We start from the raw sequence: 19,148 nt of genomic DNA on the forward strand, positions 1-19,148 counted from the left end.
CGGGACCCCGCCAGTGGTGCCGGTCCGACCGCGGCTTTACCGCCGCGGTCGGAATCCCCATTGGAGCACCGCCGGCTTGTCGGCGGTGCTCCCGCGGTCCTCCGCCCTGGCGGTCAAAGACCGCCAGGGTCAGAATGAGGGCCAGAGTGTTTTAAAAATAATCCTCTTCTTAATCGGTAACCAATGAAGGGATGTTAAACATCTGCTAGCAGATACAGACTGAGGGAGATTCAAAGTTAGGCGTGCTGCAGTATTCTGAATAGACTGTAATTTGTCTAAGGATGATTTATTCGCATTGAGTAGTAACGCATTGCAGTAGTCAAGTGTTGAGGTGACTAAAGCCAGCACAACTGGCCTCCTTAAATCGTCCTCTAAAAGATTTAAAACATTTTAAAGAATTTTTAATATCCAGAAACAGGTCTTGACTATATGATTAATCTGTGGCTTAAACGAGAAGGTGTCGTAAAAAATAATGCCTAGGTTTTTTGCGAAAGACACAGGAGACGGACAACCTCCACAAGCTAGAGGCCAGCAACTATTATGCCAAGGGGAACTATGGCGCCCAAAACACATAATCACCGTCTTGTCCCCGTTAAGTTTTAACCAATTGTCGGCCATCCAACTGTTAATTGCTGTCATACCACATTGGAATTTCTCCTTTGTGTCCTCCCAATTACGTGAAACTGGCACAATCACCTGTGTGTCATCTGCATAGGAGACAATCTGGAAGCCGAAAGAGCAGACCAGGTTCGCCAGGGGCGCCATATATACATTAAAAAGCGTTGGGCTGAGGGAAGACCCCTGCAGAACTCCACACGGCAGATGAAAAGGGGAGGCCCGATGGTCTCCACAAGCCACTGTGATCGTTCTCTCCGTGAGGAAGGAGCAGAGTAACTTCCAGGCCTTCCCTCTCACTCCAACCTGGGACAAATGATTAAGCAAGATGGTAGGCGGGATAGTGTCAAAAGCTGCTGACAAGTCCAACAGGACCAGAATCGTACCCTCTCCCAAATCGCCCCTTCGGTGAATAATATCGGAAGTAGAGATTAGTGCTGTTTCCGTGCTGTGAGCACCGCGAAAGCCGTGCAGTGACGGGTCCAATTTGCCAGTCTCTTGAAGGAAGGCAGATAACTCACAATTTAGATGTTTTTCTAACATTTTGCCCAGGCACGGTAGTAGAGAGATCGGGCGAAGATTTGAAAGGTCAGCAGTGTCCTTTCCCGTTTTTTTAGTGAGAGGAATCACTGTGGCCTGTTTCCAGATCGCCGGAAATTCCCTTCCTGAAGAATTTCAGCAAACACTGGCTCCAAAGCATCAGCCACCAACAAAGGGGCTAATTTTAAAATACGAGGTGGGCAAAGATCCATGAGTGAGCCTGATTTCACTGCCATTAGAAAATCAAGTATTTGTTTGGCAGAAAGGGATCGAAAGCAATTTAGCAAAAAGTTACTTAAACTCATAAATATGGCTCCACCCCCAGTAGAAATTGGGCTGCTACACTCCGCATTAATAGCCAGAGGCATTACTGACCATTAATGCTACTCTGCTCTGAATGGCAATGAACTCCATAAGTAAGGACATTGAATGCCTCCTTTCATTGATAAGCATTAGATGTAATGACTAAGCACCTGATTTCGAGTTTGACAGATAGGGTATTTTGCCACAAATCTTGCTGAGTATCCTCTTTATTAAACTGATGGTCCATCGACTGTATGTTAAGTTGGGTGGACTGACATTTTTCCATCGCAGTGGCCCTGCTAGCTCCATTGTCGGAAAATCTGCATCTGAGTCGGGCCATCGGTTTAGGTGCACCAGACTGTGCGCCCTGTTTAAAGTAAAAGGTCATATGTGCTTTCTATGTTCAGGACTGCCAGGAAAACCCTAGTGGTCCTTAACTGAAAAAAATAAAAATAATCCCCATGCCCTATGAGAAGACTTCCAGGGTGTCAGAATCATTATATTTATATATTTTTTAACTAACTCCCACTTTGGGAGTTTGTTGTTGAAAAACAAAAAAGTTTGCTGAGTGGTGGTGGCTCCTCTGAAAGCACAGGGATCTCTGCGGGGTTAGCAGAGTTCTCAAAATCTGGTGGGCGGTAGTAATTACCTCCACCACCAAATGGATGTCAGGTTGCCCTACATTTTCTAAATGAGAATTTAAATACTTTAATGAGCCTGAATTCCACATAGAGTATGAATGGCCCCAATAAATATCAATGCTGTTAAGTAGTAAAGGGAGTATATTACTCTAGGCAATAACGAGTGGCAAAATGGTGAGCCTTTAAGAAGTATTACTAGTTACCTCAGGCAGTAATGAAAATCAAAGTTGCCAGGAAGTATTAAGACTTAATAGGCCAAGGCAGTAGTAATCATCAATGGTGCCAAGCAATAACACCACACTATGGCATCAGCATTAACAGGCTTCAATGGCCGAAGTATTAGTGACGCATAGTGGCCTCAAGCACTGATGAGCAGCAATGGCTCCATGGCGTAATGAACATCAATGGCATCAAACAGTAAATAGACTTGATGCTAGCAATATTAATGAGCTTCATTGGCACCAGCATAAGTGAGCCTTAACAGCTCCAAACAGAATCACTTGTTCTAGGCAGCAACGTTCATAAATGGACTGAATCATTAATGAGCGTCAGTGGCCCATGCAGTGATTCTCCTTACCTTTCCCAAGGGCCAGGGGTGTTTTTGATGCCTTGCTGCCCAAAATTGACTTCTCCCTTCCAATATTTGCAACAATCGGAAGGGTTAAAGAAAATGACGTTATACGCCACAACGCACACAAAAAAATAAAGTAACCTCCGAAACTATATGCAACATAAATTAACAACCTTTCTCATTGGCTGCTGCACATACATAGCTGAAGGCTGCCTCCAGGGGTTTGTGCACCTTTGGGTTAGGTAAAGGCTGCACAGAGTTGATTTTAGAAGCACAAAGGCAGGGTATATTATTTATAAACATTTTAAATAGACTAAAAACCTTATTAAATGTTCAGTTAAGCGTTTATTGGAAGTAGCTGGGTACAGTAACAAAACAGAAAGTGTTGTTGTGACATTGTCAATGATACAACATCTCCATAATACGCTTCACATTGCTTCACACCTGACATCTCTGGTATCACAAACAAACCCATCAGATCAGTGGAACCCCTGGGTCTGACCCATGTAATATGTGTTTTGTGGCAAGCTGAGGACATTGTACAATGCCAAAGAACCTGGACGAATGCATGTAAAAAGAAAAATGAGTACGCATGAAGACACTAACTGCAGATATTAGACTCAATGTTTCCAACAAAACAGAAATATTCTGTTATCTTAAATGACAGAAACTGCTATTTATAACTACCATGCAATATAAGAGTCTACAGGCAAGTGTGAGCAATGGTAAAAGCCTACTCTTAGCAAATGCAGATTCCTTAACGACATGTGCAAAAAAATATATGCCAAACTCCTGCCCAACAGGCTGCTCACAGTCATCCCAACCCTCGTTTCCCCTAAACAATGTGGTTTATCCCTCGCCTGGAGACCAGACACTGCATTTGTCACATGCAAGTGGCCCTGTCCTGTGTCAAGGCCATGGGGGGACCCAGCGATCCTCCTTCTGTCTGACTTCGTGAAGGCCTTTCACCCAACTGCCGGTATGCACATTAATTACGTTCAGTCCTGTGAATTCGGTATCGGACTCCCCTTTGACCTGGCTCTTGTTTGTCCTGATTATCTAACCCCTGGTGACATGGGTGAGGTGTGACATGCAAGTACGGGGTTTCGACTAGGTTCTTGCAACTGACAACCATGTTGCCTTGTATGCAGATGACGTCCTGCTGTGTATATCCCCCTGGGTGAAACCGGGACCAGGATCCTCTATATCTTGCAACTCTCGCAAAGCGTCGGGACATCTGCATTAATTGGAGTCCTGCAACATGAGTTGTGGCAATCTCAAATCCCGATCCACCGGATCAGTTTCGAGGCCAGAGGATGTACATCTCAAGGAGCCGGGGCTCACATGCAGCTTGAACCTGTGCCCTGTGACGCGAAAGGTTCGTGCAGACATGAAAGGGTGGGCAACCCTTCCCCTTAAAGTCATGGGCCGAGCTGCCCTTTTAAAAATTATGGTTCTTCTGAAGCTTTTAGATGTGCTGCAAATCTACCTCTTATTCATCCCACAGGCGTTTATTTGGGGGGCACTCTCAGGGTGGACATGGGGAGCCGTACTAGGGCATCCTACGACGGAGGACTGGCTATGGCGAATATGAGGCTTTATTACTGGGCTACCCAGCTTCTCCCTGTTAATGATTGGCTACACAGGGGGGTGGATGACCCTGCTTACAAGGGCAAACTGGCCTTACTGGGGCTCGACAAAGTAATGGGCATCCTCTCTGGCGTCCCTGCCCCCTCCCAGCTCCCAGAGATTACCCAAGCGGTGTTTTGTACATGGATGGCTGTGCTTTACTGGACTGGGTGAAACCACAAGCTCGCCATTGAGACTCTGCTTTGGGAGGGCATATGGCTGGTCCAGGTGACTACTCTTGAGGGAATGGGACAACTAGAGATCTCAAGGATTGGTGATCTGGAGGGGAGGCACCATGAAGTCCTTTCAGGATCTGGTGATGGAATTTAATATGGCTTCCTCCCAGTTTTTCCGGTATCTGCAGCTTTGTGACGCCCTCTCTACTTATCACGATGTCCTAGATGATATTACAGAATACAGCCCCTTAAAATGTAAGCTGCTAGTGGGTCATCTGAGTAAAGTGGTGTGTCACAGATTTGTCAGTCATTGGTAATGCACTCCCCCACAACATTAGACGCTTTGAAAGAGAAGTAGGAGAGCTCGGTTGGGATTTAGATGAGGCTGACTGGAGGGACGCAGGAATGGCATCCAGAACGCTGGTGATGTCAGCCAAGCTTCGGTTGGTGCAATTGAGTTATCTGCACCAGGCATATATGACACCCTTATACCTGTGGCAGGTGGGCATTCGCAACTCACCTGCTTGTCTTAGATGTTAAGACTCACAAGAGGACTTCTTTCATGTAGTATGGTCCTGCCCGGTAATACTAACCTACTGGGTCGCTCTTCAGGAGGCTCTCTGCAGTTATAGGGTCCCTCATTGTACCGCAGCCCCGGATTGCTTTGCTGGGCATCAAGGAGGACATGGGTGGTCCTATAGGAGACATAGGCCCTCATTACAACTTTGGCGGGCGGCGCAAGTTGTATCCGCTGTGCGGCTGCCAATGCGGCCGCACTCCCGCGGTGGCCATTTCGAGATTCCCTGAAGGAACTCTGCGGTACTAACATTGACCCAAAAGCAACAGATCTGCATGTTTACTATTAGCAAACAATGGGCTAGTTATTCATATTTTGTACTCTACGGAGTTAGCTAAACCAGTGGTCAGGCCTTTCCCAAAGTAGTAGAATCCGCATTGTGAGGCTAAACGCACAACTTTTCGCAGAGTACATGTGGTGGAGACCTGTTTAGCAGGCCCCCGTCCACAGAAAAGGTCAATAATGAAAATTACAAACACACTACACAGAATTGAAAGCAGAGAGAGTGAATAAAACTTGAAGATTAAGACCCTAATAGACCATAAATACAATTAAAATAGGTATCTGCCACATGGAAGAGGTTTTGAAGATGTGTTAAGGAGTGATTTAGGGAGGGACACACATCCACCAAAAATGAATAAGCCCATTTCTATTCATTAACTGCACTTCTACAGTTACTACACTCAGAAACGACCCACAACAGTCATAAATGTACGCCTGCTTAGACCTAGACTAGGTCCAGTACCACAGATGGCTAACCACTGGTACTGCAACACTCTCCCATAAAAAATAATGGGGAAGGGACATAAAATAGAACCCCATAGGAAATAATTTAAAATAAATTGTTTTGTTTACCTTTAAAAAAAATACCTTTTCATTTAATTTATTGTTTCACAAGATATATAAATAGTATATATGACTTTAAAATAATGTAATAACAGTTTTAATTAAATTACCCTTTAATAATTAAATGTATTTAAATGAATTCTAGACGTTAGCTTTGGTAACTTTTAAAAAATAAATATAAACATTTTACTTCAGGTGGCATTACCTCAAAATAAATATTTGGAAAAATATTTAATTCTCTTTACATTTATTAAATATTTAGTTGTATAATGCACAATTACGTTAATGCTGCTGGTGTTTTTTTTCATTTGTTCTACATAAATATATCTAATTAATTTACATAAAATTTATCATAAAAATTACTTTACTACTTATTTGTTTAATACTTTTTTTCACTTTTCCCTATAACTTAGCATAGGTAGATCTCTGTGCCAGCATTGAAGACCTCTGCCTACACGTCAAAAATTACAAGCAGTAATTTTGGCTCCACAACCTGAATTAGCGGGGTGGAGGCCTGTACCACAAATGAGCAATATGAAATGAACATTTATTGACCTTATAGGAGATGGCTGAAGCCAAGATCTCACTCTAGTGTCCTACTATTGAATATGAGCCTAAAGTCTTGGAGTAGGTTCATTAAAGACATGATATAAATACTAAAGAGCAAAAAGAAATAGAAAAGAGGACTTTGTGAGTTGTTGGATATGTAAAAAAAAAAGGAAACCACATCCATAAAAGAAAAAACACACATCTTCCTTACTAATAAACATAATTGTCTAATCAAAGCATTTAGAGTAATGTGAATATATGTTGAATCACTCAATGCACTTCGGGGAGTCCTTTATCAATAGGTACTTGTTTAAACGTTTTTGGTCACATTAAACCTTAATGACATGTGTGCAGTTACATGGGAGTCAGTTGTCTTGGTTGACTGAACATGTTTAAGAAAATATTGATGAAGGGCTTTACAAAATGCACTGGATCTGTATGGAACATAAACAGTGAAGAAATTATGGCCATTAAATAATGATCTGTGTGATTAAACATGCACAGAGCAAATAAACACACTCCAAGTACGTATAGTAGTGATTGGAGATTGGAGACTGACATAAAGGAACAAGATATATCTTTATAAATAACATTCCTTGGTTTAAGCCTAGCATACACAGAATGCATTTGGAGTCTGATAAAGACTGAGAGGTGCAGTTGGAATCATACTACATGTCTCTGTAATGTTGTTTTTGAAGTTGAAGAGACCCCAGCCTGGGTGGTTATCTATATAGCATGCAAACCTAATTATGATAATTTACATAATTATTAGAGTGTTGCATGAAATGCCAGGAGTGAAGTCAAGTACTTCTAGTTAGCTAATTTTAGCAATCAATTAAAATAAGATAAATACAATATACAGACATTTTAAAATACATTTAAAAAATCATAACCATAAACTGATATGAACTGACAAAAATGTGGAATTAGGACTCACTGCCATACACAAATAGTGAGTTCTTGGGGTAAAATAAAACTTGCAGAAAAAAATAAAATGGATGAAAGATTGCTGGCTGATGTTATCGTATGGGCAACATGGTAAGAAGGAAAACCAACTACCTTGTACAGAAAATGAGATGTAGACAGCCTGAAGCAGGTCAAGTGGAACCTGTGTTCCTTATTAGGGACCCACAACAAATAAGGCTCAATACAGCTGGGAGATGTAATCTTTAAGTACAAGCGGACAGTGTCCATGCACAGGGATTTATTTGCACATATCAGATCTCTGTTATTCTGAAACAGGGTTTTGATAAGGGCCCTAGATTTGGCATCAATTTCCTCAGGCGAGTGAAACATGAGAAATTCCCAATTCAGAAAATGATTTTTTACTAAAACAATTATTTCCCCATGATCTAATTTGATGCAATATTACCACAGTACCACATATTAGCCCTAAGAAAAAGTGGTGCTAAATTAGCCAGATCCTCTATATAAAGCAATCCAACCTCTGAATGGGTTATAATACTGGCAGTACTCCTGGGTACCGTCAGCAATCTGGGAGAATTGTGTTCTCAGCAACCTAAACGGAATGACAATCAATGTTCCCCCATACTCCTGCTCCGTACAAGCCCAGGGAAAGGCATTTAGATTTATACAAAGAAATAAGTGTGTAGACTGACTTTTGTTTAAGTCTTTTAGCAAAATTGAAAACAGCATTAGCTGCAGTTTCCATATTAAGCCTTCTATCTGCAAGAAGCTTATCCCATTTAATATCGGATTCAAACATAATTCAAAGGTAATTAAAATTAGATACTTTAGTATTCAAGATCACATCAATGTAAAACCTTTGACAGCGAGTACTTTTGGGTCCCACAGTTATGAAGAAGGATTTCATGTGGTTGACCCTTAGTTTCGAATCCTCCATAAATTCATTAAAAGAGTCCAATAAAAACTGGAGACGGTTTGCAGTCAGAGATAAAGTCACTGCATCATCTGCGACAAATAAAATAGGCACTATGTGTATCCCAACCCTCGGCAAGTCTTTCCCTTTATTTTGTAGAAATTGGTCAACTGCATTTATATAAACGAGAACAAGGAAGGGATCTAAAATACAACTCTGTCTAACCACTTTACAGACCTTAAAAGAGGCAGTGCCTTCCCCGTCAGGGATATAAAGGACTTGAGCCCTGGTGTCCCAGTGTAGGTGTTTTAATATATCAGTCAGAGAGGAAACCACCCCTGCTATTGTCATTAGGTCCCAGAGCCTACAGCTGTCTACAAATTGGAAAGCAATGGAAAGGCCCATGAAGGCAAAATGTGAAGAGGCCATTACATACATACCAGTGATCAAGAGTAGGATGAGGGACAGCTCCACTGTTCCAACGCCCGCCTAAAACCAAACTGAGCGTCAGAGAAAAATCCTCTCTCTTCTGCCCAGTCTTCCAAGTTTCTGGAGAATCATCCTTCCTTGTATCTTGAATGAGGAATCCAAAAGAGAAATTGGATGATAAAATGAAGGATCTCCTTGGTCACCATTCTTGAAAATGGGGACAATGGTCGATTTTCTCTGAGAACGAGGTATTTCGGCTCGGAATAGGTTTGTTAACAAAGGGGCCGAAAATGCTAAGTTTTGTCTAAAGACAACAACTGGAACCCCATCGGGGATGGGGGCTTTACTGGGAGTACTCTTCATGATCGCCAAAAAAACGTCATTAATGTCAATGGAGAAAGAGCAAGGTTTACAACCATTACACTGGGGCACAAAAACTGACTTATCAGGAGTCCTATCTGAAGGGTTATTACTATACAGAATTCATGTAAAATCCCACTTTGGAAGATCAGGTGATATGATTTAAAGTTGTATGCAATCCCTTTATGCTGATGCTTTCTCTCTCTGCATTTTAGGGACTTTAGTCAAACAGTATCATTTAGTTTTCTTGCACTTTAACTTGTACAATTTGCCATTTGGAGCATTCATATTCACTTCTCGGATTCACTAACGATTATAAAGACGATATGGCATTGAAAAAATATATATATTTTTTAAAACTTTGATACTCTACCAATGGATATCAAAAATTATGTTCATTAGGTGCAATATTCTTTCACCTTGCTGTTCTGATGATTCCCATACATCTCATGTTACATCACAGACACTAAGAAAATAAAGATGTGTAGACATGCTCACAAGTAACAGAATAGACTGCACTTACATTCGAACTTTGTGTCGCCCCATGATAAGAGAAACTTTCCTGCTCCATGGATTGATAAAGCAGGACCAGCTGGTGTCAACTGTTATATACTCTCCATTTTGAATGCAGAATCTGATCGGCGAGTGTTCAAATGGCTGGCCACCAAACTGTAAAACTGAAAATATATATGTTCATAATACTACCATACAAACCACATAAATCTTATAATGATAAAATAATAGTAGTTCTTTGCATTACAATTAGTGCAATAGTATAATCTCTGATTTGGGAGACAATGGTTTTCAGTAATCATCAGTTCAGGCCACATTATTATTTTTACAAAACTCTCATAGTTAAAATAAATTCTCAATGTTTTCCTATCTAGACTCTTTATTATTTATTTTTTACAACAAAAGTACATGTTTATTTCAATAAGTCATATCTATATTGATCTATCTTAATGTGGCTTTTTCATTTTTCATTACAAGAAACAATAAGTGAAATTGCAATGGCCACCCTGACTGTCCCCAGTGAACAACTGTAGAGAAAAACTGTTATACTGGCGGTCAGTTACAGTAGGGGTTAGTTTCCTTGACATGATCAAGTAAATACCAGCTTTTACTTATGGAAGCATGCTTGAGGTGTGTGAAAGTTGCATCTCCCCCGTTGAAACACAGGTAGTTAAACATTTAACGGCATGACCATTGTTTAGTCCCAACAATGTAAATACATGAGTTTTACATCACTGTAGCACAAAAATAATATACAAAATACTACAGTGACCAGATACCCCGGAGTTCATAAGGTAAAGGATACTATTAAGCATTTATAATCCAGTTTTATATGGAATGACTTTAATTGAGTATTATTAGTTATGTATTATTTGCCTCTGCTCAGGATATTAATAATGACCAACTGCCCAACTACAAATATTAGCTCTCAACAAAGGTGAGGAAAGTGTAATAAGAAAAAAATGAAATTATCCATGCAGCAAACTACTACTGAACTTGTCTAAGTAAAGATAAGCAAAGATATGTGTCTAGGGGCTTGATAATGAGACTGCCGGACTGCCAATACGAAGGGGTAGGAGGCGGTGCCAAGTCGGTGGCCTCCTCACTGCTGTATTACAATGTTTTTGCCGGGCTGGCCGATGGAAACAGTGCAAATGCATTGGCTTTGGCTCTCAGAGAGAGCCAAAGCCAGTTTCCCTGCACACATCATACTCGGAAAGCGCACTGTCTGCCGTGGCAGACATTGCACATTCCAAGTGTGCTGACGGGGGCCCTGTACTGGCCACGACATGGTGGTGGGCAGTGCTGGGGCCTGTGGCCCTAACTCTGCCTTTCTGCCAGCCTTTTCATAGTGGTGACACTGCCATAAAAAAGACTGGAGGAAAGGAAAGTTGTGATAAGCACAGCTGTGCCGAACTCGGCACTGCCATGGCTGACCTCTACTTGCACCGCCAGCAACCTTTTTGAGATCTCTGATCCTGGCGGTGGCAGAAGTGTGCTGGCAGTCAGACCGCCAGCATCATAATGTAGAGGATGGACCGCAAAGCTTGTGGCAGTCTGACCGCAGGTACAGTGGTCCATGGATCACCGTACTTGTAACGAGGCCCTATGTGTATCGCTGGGATAAAGCAATATGTAATTCCACAGACTATGACTAAGAGGAAGTCTAATTAACATGAAGAATATGAGCTGTAATTGCAGTTATGACTGAAAGATCTGTTTTATTTTTGCCTAGATGAGGAGGAAAGCTCTAGGGGCAGTTAGCCAAGTTTAATTGGAAATGTGATTAACAGAGAAAATTTAAAATGAACAGTAAAATTGTTTCTCAGAGAATGACACACAAAATATCCTAATTTGTTTATGTTATGTATAATACTATAAAGAATAAACATAGGCTGCCAAACCTGAAAGACCAACGCAACTGGTAAATTTCTATATGTGCACTGGATATACATTGAAGTCAACAAGGAGATCTGAGGTGTGACCAAATCTCAGGAAAGCTAAGCAAAGTTGTTTTCCCTGACATATATTTAGAAGTGCCAGGACTTTGTGTTAAGAAGAAAGCAAGAGCGTGCAGCACCCTTTTATTAGTAGAGCAATTACCATCAAGTGAGTAAAAATATATTAGTGATTAACTAACCTGTGTACAAGAGGAGTTCAATTTAGTGATTCAGGGAATTTAGATCAATCACCTATGTAAACTGATATTAAACGACTTCAAATAAATATACAGTTGGTCTCCCAAGTGGGATTTGATTGTATTTGCATTGAAGATGGGCCAGGTTAATAAGTCAATGCCTTCTACTGAGCCCTAATATAAGGATATACATAACAAATCATTATTAGAGATGCTAATGGTAGTAATGGTAATGTAAAACACATGGGTACCCACTAAAGGCACCAACAAGGTTTAGAAATTAGGACACCCAAAAGCACCAGACTATGAGAGTATCAGACGCCCACACCCTCTTTCCAGGAGTGCCACAAGGAAACCACCATTAGCTTTTATTACCTTCATGAACCCTTTCAAACAAAGTAAAAGAAGGCACAATGTATCTGCATCTACTTCACGCCCTTGCTTTGCATTCTTACTGAATTTAACACACAGGTGAACATCTGTACTTATTGACAGCATTCCTGTTTTTGAATGGCGTTTCATGTAAGGTTCTACAGTAAGACATATTAATGTAATATATTATCTGATTATTTTGTGGGGACTCGTTTTTTACATTAATGACTAACTCTGCAGCGTTGAGTTTCATGGATTTATTCCAGATCTTTAATCCACAGATTAAAGCAAACTTGGGTGTATTTCAGTCTTTCAATTTGAGCACTTTCACCAGAGCACTCTAATGCCCAAACATGTTTGAGTTCATTATCAGCTTTTCTGAAAAACATTTTTTTTTACAGAAGTAGGCGCTGTCTTTGGACTCCACTTAAGATCAGCCTTACAACGGCACTACTAGATGTGAACAAATCTTTTCTTAGTGTGGCTGAGTAGCAGATATTGTGAATGCTAGCTAGTCACTAATTTGTTTGATTGCCATGCTTTAATCAACGTATTCTTTGAGATTTACCTAAAATGAACCCCCACCCTGTAAATAATGTCCACAAATTCAAAAGCCTATTAGTAGCAGATCTAAAATTACTCTATGGTCTTCATTCAGTCACATGTGGATAAATAAAACAGCAACAGGGAAATTGCAATAGTAAAAAGGTTAGCAGAAAGCGTAATGCTTGGAAATATATTAACAAAGGTCTATTCACATACACCTCAAACATTTGCCGTTACAGAAAAGACTGTCAAAGTGTAAAGATTATGGGGTGGAGGAATGTCTGCAATTGATACTAATAAATGTGATTTTTCCCTGTTAATCATTTTAAGATGCAAAAGCCTAAAAATAATACATTGGCTGAATACAACCTTCACAACCCTATTTCCAGTAGTTGTTGAAAAACTAAGAATAATTGGATCACAGTATTTCCAGGGCACTTAGAAATCATGACTATCAACTCCATTAAAGAATTCTCCTATAGCCTATGATTAAGTCCTACCGGAATAGGCGCTAACCAAAAAATATGTTTCAGATTTTTTACCAGCAAATCTCCTGTGAAGTCAACACTGTTCCCCGGATGACCTCTACCTGGGGCAAGGGTAGTGTTAAGTCACACTGACTGAACCACTAACTCTCAAGAAGAAATAACAATAAAGTGAAGCCATTCTTCAGAGTCAAGAGGCATAATGGAATAGGAACTGTAAATTGTCTGCCTCACCTCAGCTAAAATCTCAACGTCACTACACTGCAGAGTAAAACAAATGAAAGGCCCTAGCATTCAAGGTATTCACATCAAATCTATTAGAATACAGCAGAAGCAAATACATATCACCTCCTGAACCTTTAGGGAAGCGTTACGAGGGAACAGAGAGAATTCAAAGTAACAATAGAATTTCAGAACAAGCAGGTAAGCAAAGTATCCAAACTCCCATTTAAAAAACCTGAGGTTAGGAAAGGTGGGGGGGGGGAGCTGAAAAATGTGGACAAGCATTTGGAAGCACACACTCCCTAAACCAAACGTTAAGAAAATAAAGATGCATGCTGCAAAAATGTAAACTGAGATTTACACTTGATGGTTTTGCTGACTGATTATCAGAATTAAATTGCAGATTTACCAGTAGGTTGATAAATCAACAAGCCTTCCTAAACTAATAAGAAAGCGATTGATATTATTAGGCTTAGGGCCTCATGACAAGTGTGGAGTTCTGAGGACCACCACACTTATGGTGACGGTCGAATGAAGTACTCCAGGTGGTCCGGCCGCCACATTACAACCCTGGCGGGTGGACCCAAGGGACCACAATCATCGTCAGGAATATCGTTCCCGGCAGACTGAAGGAGGTCTGAGTTGTACTCAGCCTGGGTGGCACTGAGCTCAGCTCTGTTGTGCTGATTACAACTCAGATTTCCACCAGCCTTTCCATGGCTGTCACCCCGCCATGGAAAGGCTGGCGGAAAGCCAGTGCCAGGGCCACAGGGGGGCCCTGGCACTGCCCATGCCCATAGCATGGACAGTGCAGGGCACCCCCTGCCCAGCACCATCGGAATGCACACTGTCTGCTTTGCAGACAGTGTACATTCTGACGGTGCTGGTGTGCTACGTTACTGGCCAATACCATAGCACTATTTCCGTCAGTCAGCCCGGTGGGAACGGCGTAATACAATGTTACCGTGGGTCAGTCAGGGAACATTGTAATACGCTTCGGGGGACGCCACCGCATCCCCCAGGCGAGTTTAGTGGTCAGCTCAACCGACGGCAAAACTCTTAATGAAGCCCAAAATCTATGAAGGGAATGATGGAGGGGAGAGTGCTCGAGTGACACAGTTGTGCCGAAGGGTGCAAGGTTCTGTGAATAGAATATGTAGAATAGCTGGAGAATACAAAATAAATGTTAACTATCACAAAATCGATCACATACTTTTTTTGTGAATAGCTATCAATAAATGTCTGTCATCAGGATGAATATACAGCAGCACAGGGGTTCCTATCAAATCTTGAGGTAGGTATCCCAAAAGTGGAACGGCTCTGTAAAGAAATAAATAAACATTTATTGTATTATTACAAATGTTTATGTCAAGTTACAATTGTGCATCAATCACACTAGGTAGCAATAGATTATCTAATACCTTCCTACACATCCTGTTATCAAGAGTCTGTGAACAATCCTTAGTGGTTGCTGTGGGGTGTGCTCTAAGGTATGCTATCTATACATAACCCATTTTTATAAAATGCATCTTGGTGAATGACTCCTGATGTGACAACTCACATTTTCACTTTTCGTACGCTTCTGCAAAAGGGAAAAGCATGTGCTGAAACTGAGGGCCTGATTACGAGTGTGCCGGTCTGGACCGTTGCGCATACAGCACTCCAACCGCCACATAACAAACCTAGCACAGACCGCCAGCTTTGCCAGGACCCTGGGTCCCAGTGGTCTGGCGGTGTTGGAGATCGTTCTCCATCAGCCTTTTCATGGTGGTAACACCGACATAAAAAGACTGCTGAGAACAGGTGTAGGGGGCCACAGGGGGGCCTCTGCGCTGCCCATGCGCTTTGAAACCAGTGAACATTTTGAGGCTGCAGGTACACCCTGCTCGTTACAACATTCCTGGTGGCTTGATTACAAGCTGGTGACAATGCTATAGCTTTTACCGTTAGGCAAGCGGGCGGAAGTTTTTCCGCCAACGACATAGTGAGAAACACTTAATAACTCCGGTGGGGAGGTTGCCGCGTAGGCGCTGGCCACCATGCTGAGACTTTTCCGTCGGCCAAACTCAAAATTAAACCCTGAGTTTCTTTTACAATCTATGTAACACAATTACAAAAAACTATATTGCAATGATTAAAAATAGTTATTAAATAATTTATAGAATAATTTTATATGTTACTCTTCGAATATTTACATACATGTAGGTTGATTAATTTGCTCCACACATGCACACACCTGTTTATATAAAATCTCTAAGAACACAGTTTAAGTACAGTTATAGTCTTTTAGAGTCACGGGATCGAGTGACTCCTCCTCTTTGGTTCCATTGCGCATGGGCATCGACTCCATTGTTAGGTTGTTTTCCCGCAGAGGGTAAAGGAAGGAGTGATAGAGTATATAGGTATACCTGCAAATGTAAATGTATATAGAAATGTGCTAACTTAAACGACTACAGGCTTCCGGGGAGGAGGGAGGGTGCATGTGAATCTGCAGCAGAACATGCCACGAACAGATGTACACTGGGTAAGTGACATTTTCCGTTCGATGGCATGAGTAGCTGCAAATACACATGCTGTGCATAGACTACAAAGTAGTTTGTCCTCCTAAAAATAATAGCAGTGGCTAGCCTGTAGGAGTTGAAGTTGTTTGAAATAAAGTTCTTAGAACAGCTTGACCTACTGTGGCTTGTTGTTGTGATAATATGTCTACACAGTAGTGTTTAGTGCATGTATAGAGTGTTGACCATGTAGCTGCTTTACATATTTCAGCCATTAGTATATTCCCTAAGAAAGCCATTGTGGCACCCTTCTTCCATGTAGAATGTGCATTAGGAGTAAATAAAAGCAGTTTTTTGCTTTGATATAACATATTTGGATGCACCTTATAATACATCTTGCTAAACCTTGATTTGATATAAGATTGCCTGTATGTGGTTGTTGGAAAGCCACAAAGAGTTGTTTAGTCTTTCTAAATGGTTTAGTGCTGTCTACATAGTACATTAAAGCTATTTTGATGTCCAATGTATCTAGAGATCTTTCTGCTACAGAATCTGGCTTTGGAAAGAAGACTGGCAGTTCCACTGTTTGATTTATATGAAATGGTGATACAACTTTTGGTAGAAACTTTGGATTTGTTCTTAGTACAACTTTATGTTTGTGTAATTGGAAGAAAAGTTCCTCTAGAGTAAAGGCTTGGATTTCACTTACTCTTCTTAAAGAAGTATATGCCACGAGGAAGGCAACTTTCCATGTTAGATATTGAATTTGACACAAGTGCATTGGCTCAAATGGTGGACCCATACGTCTTGTAAGCACTATATTTAGATTCCAAGATGGAACTGGTGGTGTTCTGGGTGGAATGATGCGTTTTAAGCCTCCCATGAAAGGTTTAATGACAGGAACTACAAAGAAAGAGCTATGATGGATATTTTGTAAATACGCAGAAATTGCAGTAAGATGTATTTTTATTGAAGAAAATGCTAACTTTTGTAAATGAAGTAAACAGCATAAAATGTCTATATTTTTAGATTGACAGTGATATACAAAACTTTTCCATTTGTTTGCATAGCATTGTCTAGTAGTGGGTTTTCTTGCTTATTTAATAACTTCCATACATTCTGATGGGAGTTGTAAATATCCAAACTCTATGACCTCAGGAGCCAAATTGCTAGATTGAGAGCTTTGGGATTTGGATGTCTGATTTGGCCTCTGTTTTGTGTCAACAGATGTGGTCTGCATGGGAGTTTGGGGTGTGGTACTAGAGCTAGATCTATTAATTTTGTGTACCACGGCTGACGTGCACATGTTGGTGCTACGAGTATCATGTTGAGTGAAGTTTGACGCAACTTGTTGACTAGAAACGGAAGGAGGGGGAGAGGGAGAAAAGCATACACAAATATCCCTGACCAATTGATCCACAGAGCTTTGCCCTTGGGTAGGGGATGTGGGTGCCTGGATGCAAAGTTTTGGTATTTTGTGTTTTAATTTGTTGCGAACAGGTCTATGTTTGGTGTTCCCCAGTTTTGAAAGTACTTTTGAAATACGTGAGGATGAATCTCCCATTCGTGAGTTTGTTGGTGATTTCTGCTGAGGATGTCTGCCAACTGATTGTCTATCCCTGGGATGTACTGTGCTAATAGATGAATTTGGTTGTGGATTGCCCATTTCCACATTTTTTGGGCTAGAAGGGACAGTTGGGATGAATGTGTCCCTCCCTGTCTATTGAGATAATACATGGTTGTCATGTTCTCTGTTTTGATAAGAACATTCTTCTGTGTGAGAAGAGGTTGAAAAGCTAGAACGACAGCTAATAACTCCAAGTGGTTTATGTGTAGCTGTTTCTGTTTGACATTCCATTGTCCTTGAATGTTGTGATTGTTTAGGTGAGCTCCCCAACCAATCATTGATGCATCTGCTGTAATTATGGTCTGATGCACAGGGTCTTGAAATGACCACCCCTTGATCAGATTGGTAGAATTCCACCACTGAAGGGACATATATGTTTGGCAGTATATTAACACTAGATCTTGGAGTTGACCGTGTGCCTGTGACCATTGTTGTGCAAGGCACTGTTGTAAGGGCCGCATGTTTAATCTTGCGTGTGGAACAACTGCAATGCAGGATGCCATCATTCCTAGAGTTTTCATGACAAATCTTACAGTGTATTGTTGATCTTGCTGTACTGGTACAATTAGATTTTGGAAAGCTTGTATCCTTTGTGTGTTTGGATACGCTAGAGCTTGTTGAGTATTTACTATCGCACCTAAATATGGTTGTAGTTGTGCTGGTTGAAGGGCTGATTTTTGGTAGTTTATTGAGAAACCTAGTGTGTGTAAGGTTTGTATTACATAACGTGTATGATTTTGGCATTGTGTACGACTGCTTGATTTTATTAGCCAATCGTCTAGTTATGGAAAGACATATATATGTTGTCTTCTTAGGTAAGCTGCCACTACTGCCAATCACTTTGTGAATACTCTTGGCGCTGTTGTTATTCCAAAGGGTAACAATTTGAACTGGTAGTGTTTTCCTTGAATGACAAACCTGAGGTATTTTCTGTGGGCAGGATGGGTATGTGGAAATACGCATCCTTGAGGTCTAAAGCTGTCATAAAATCTCATTTTTGTTGCAGAGGGATAACATCCTGTAAAGTTACCATGTGAAAATGTTCTGACAGGATGTAAAGATTGAGGGGCCTGAGGTCTAATATTGGCCTGCGGGTGCCATCTTTTTGGGGAATTAGAAAGTTTAGTGAATAAAGTCCTGTTCCCATCTGAGACTGTGGAACTAACTCTATTGCTTGTTTGTGTAGTAGAGATTGGACCTCTTCTTGTAATTGAATTGTGTGTTCTGTTGTTAGTTTGTGAAGCCTTGGTGAAATAGTTGGAGGAGTGTTTATCAATTCTAGCCAATAACCATTGCAGATAATTGATAGCACCCAGTTGTCTGTGGTGATATTTTGCCAATGTGTGTGGAACTGCTGTAGTCGTTCCCCCACAGGAGAGGGGATGAGTGGAAGGGAGTGAGGGAAGTCACTGTTCTGGGTGTGTTGCAGTCTGGAATTTTCTTCTATTTCTAGAGTATTGTCCTCTATATGTGCCTCTAAATCCACCTTGTTGGTACTGTATTTGGTAGGCTGGTTTTGTTTGTGAGGTTGATGCCTCTGACAGCTGTGGTCTGAAACCACCTCGAAATTGAGTTTTACAAAATGACCCTCAATATAGTGTAGAATAGAGTGCACCCATTGCCTTAGGTCTGTCGGAGTCTTTTCGTAGCTTTTCCATTGCTGTGTCTACTT

General features: G+C 41.1%; 1 protein-coding gene across 2 annotated transcripts in view; it reads right to left on the minus strand.

Annotated features, from left to right (window-relative positions):
- Positions 1 to 19,148, minus strand: part of PER2 (period circadian regulator 2) — a 441,952-nt gene that overhangs the window by 258,179 nt on the left and 164,625 nt on the right. For both annotated transcript variants that reach the window (XR_011199417.1, XM_069213793.1), the window contains exons 10-11: positions 14,565 to 14,671; positions 9,600 to 9,753 (exon numbers count right to left, since the gene is read on the minus strand). Coding sequence is in view for 1 of the 2 variants with exons in the window: in XM_069213793.1 (XP_069069894.1) it covers positions 9,600 to 9,753; positions 14,565 to 14,671 (261 nt within the window). In the remaining variant the exon portion in view is untranslated. The remainder of the gene's footprint in view (positions 1 to 9,599; positions 9,754 to 14,564; positions 14,672 to 19,148) is intronic.

This window comes from Pleurodeles waltl, chromosome 11 (assembly GCF_031143425.1).
Source record: "Pleurodeles waltl isolate 20211129_DDA chromosome 11, aPleWal1.hap1.20221129, whole genome shotgun sequence".
Lineage (NCBI taxonomy): Eukaryota > Metazoa > Chordata > Amphibia > Caudata > Salamandridae > Pleurodeles > Pleurodeles waltl.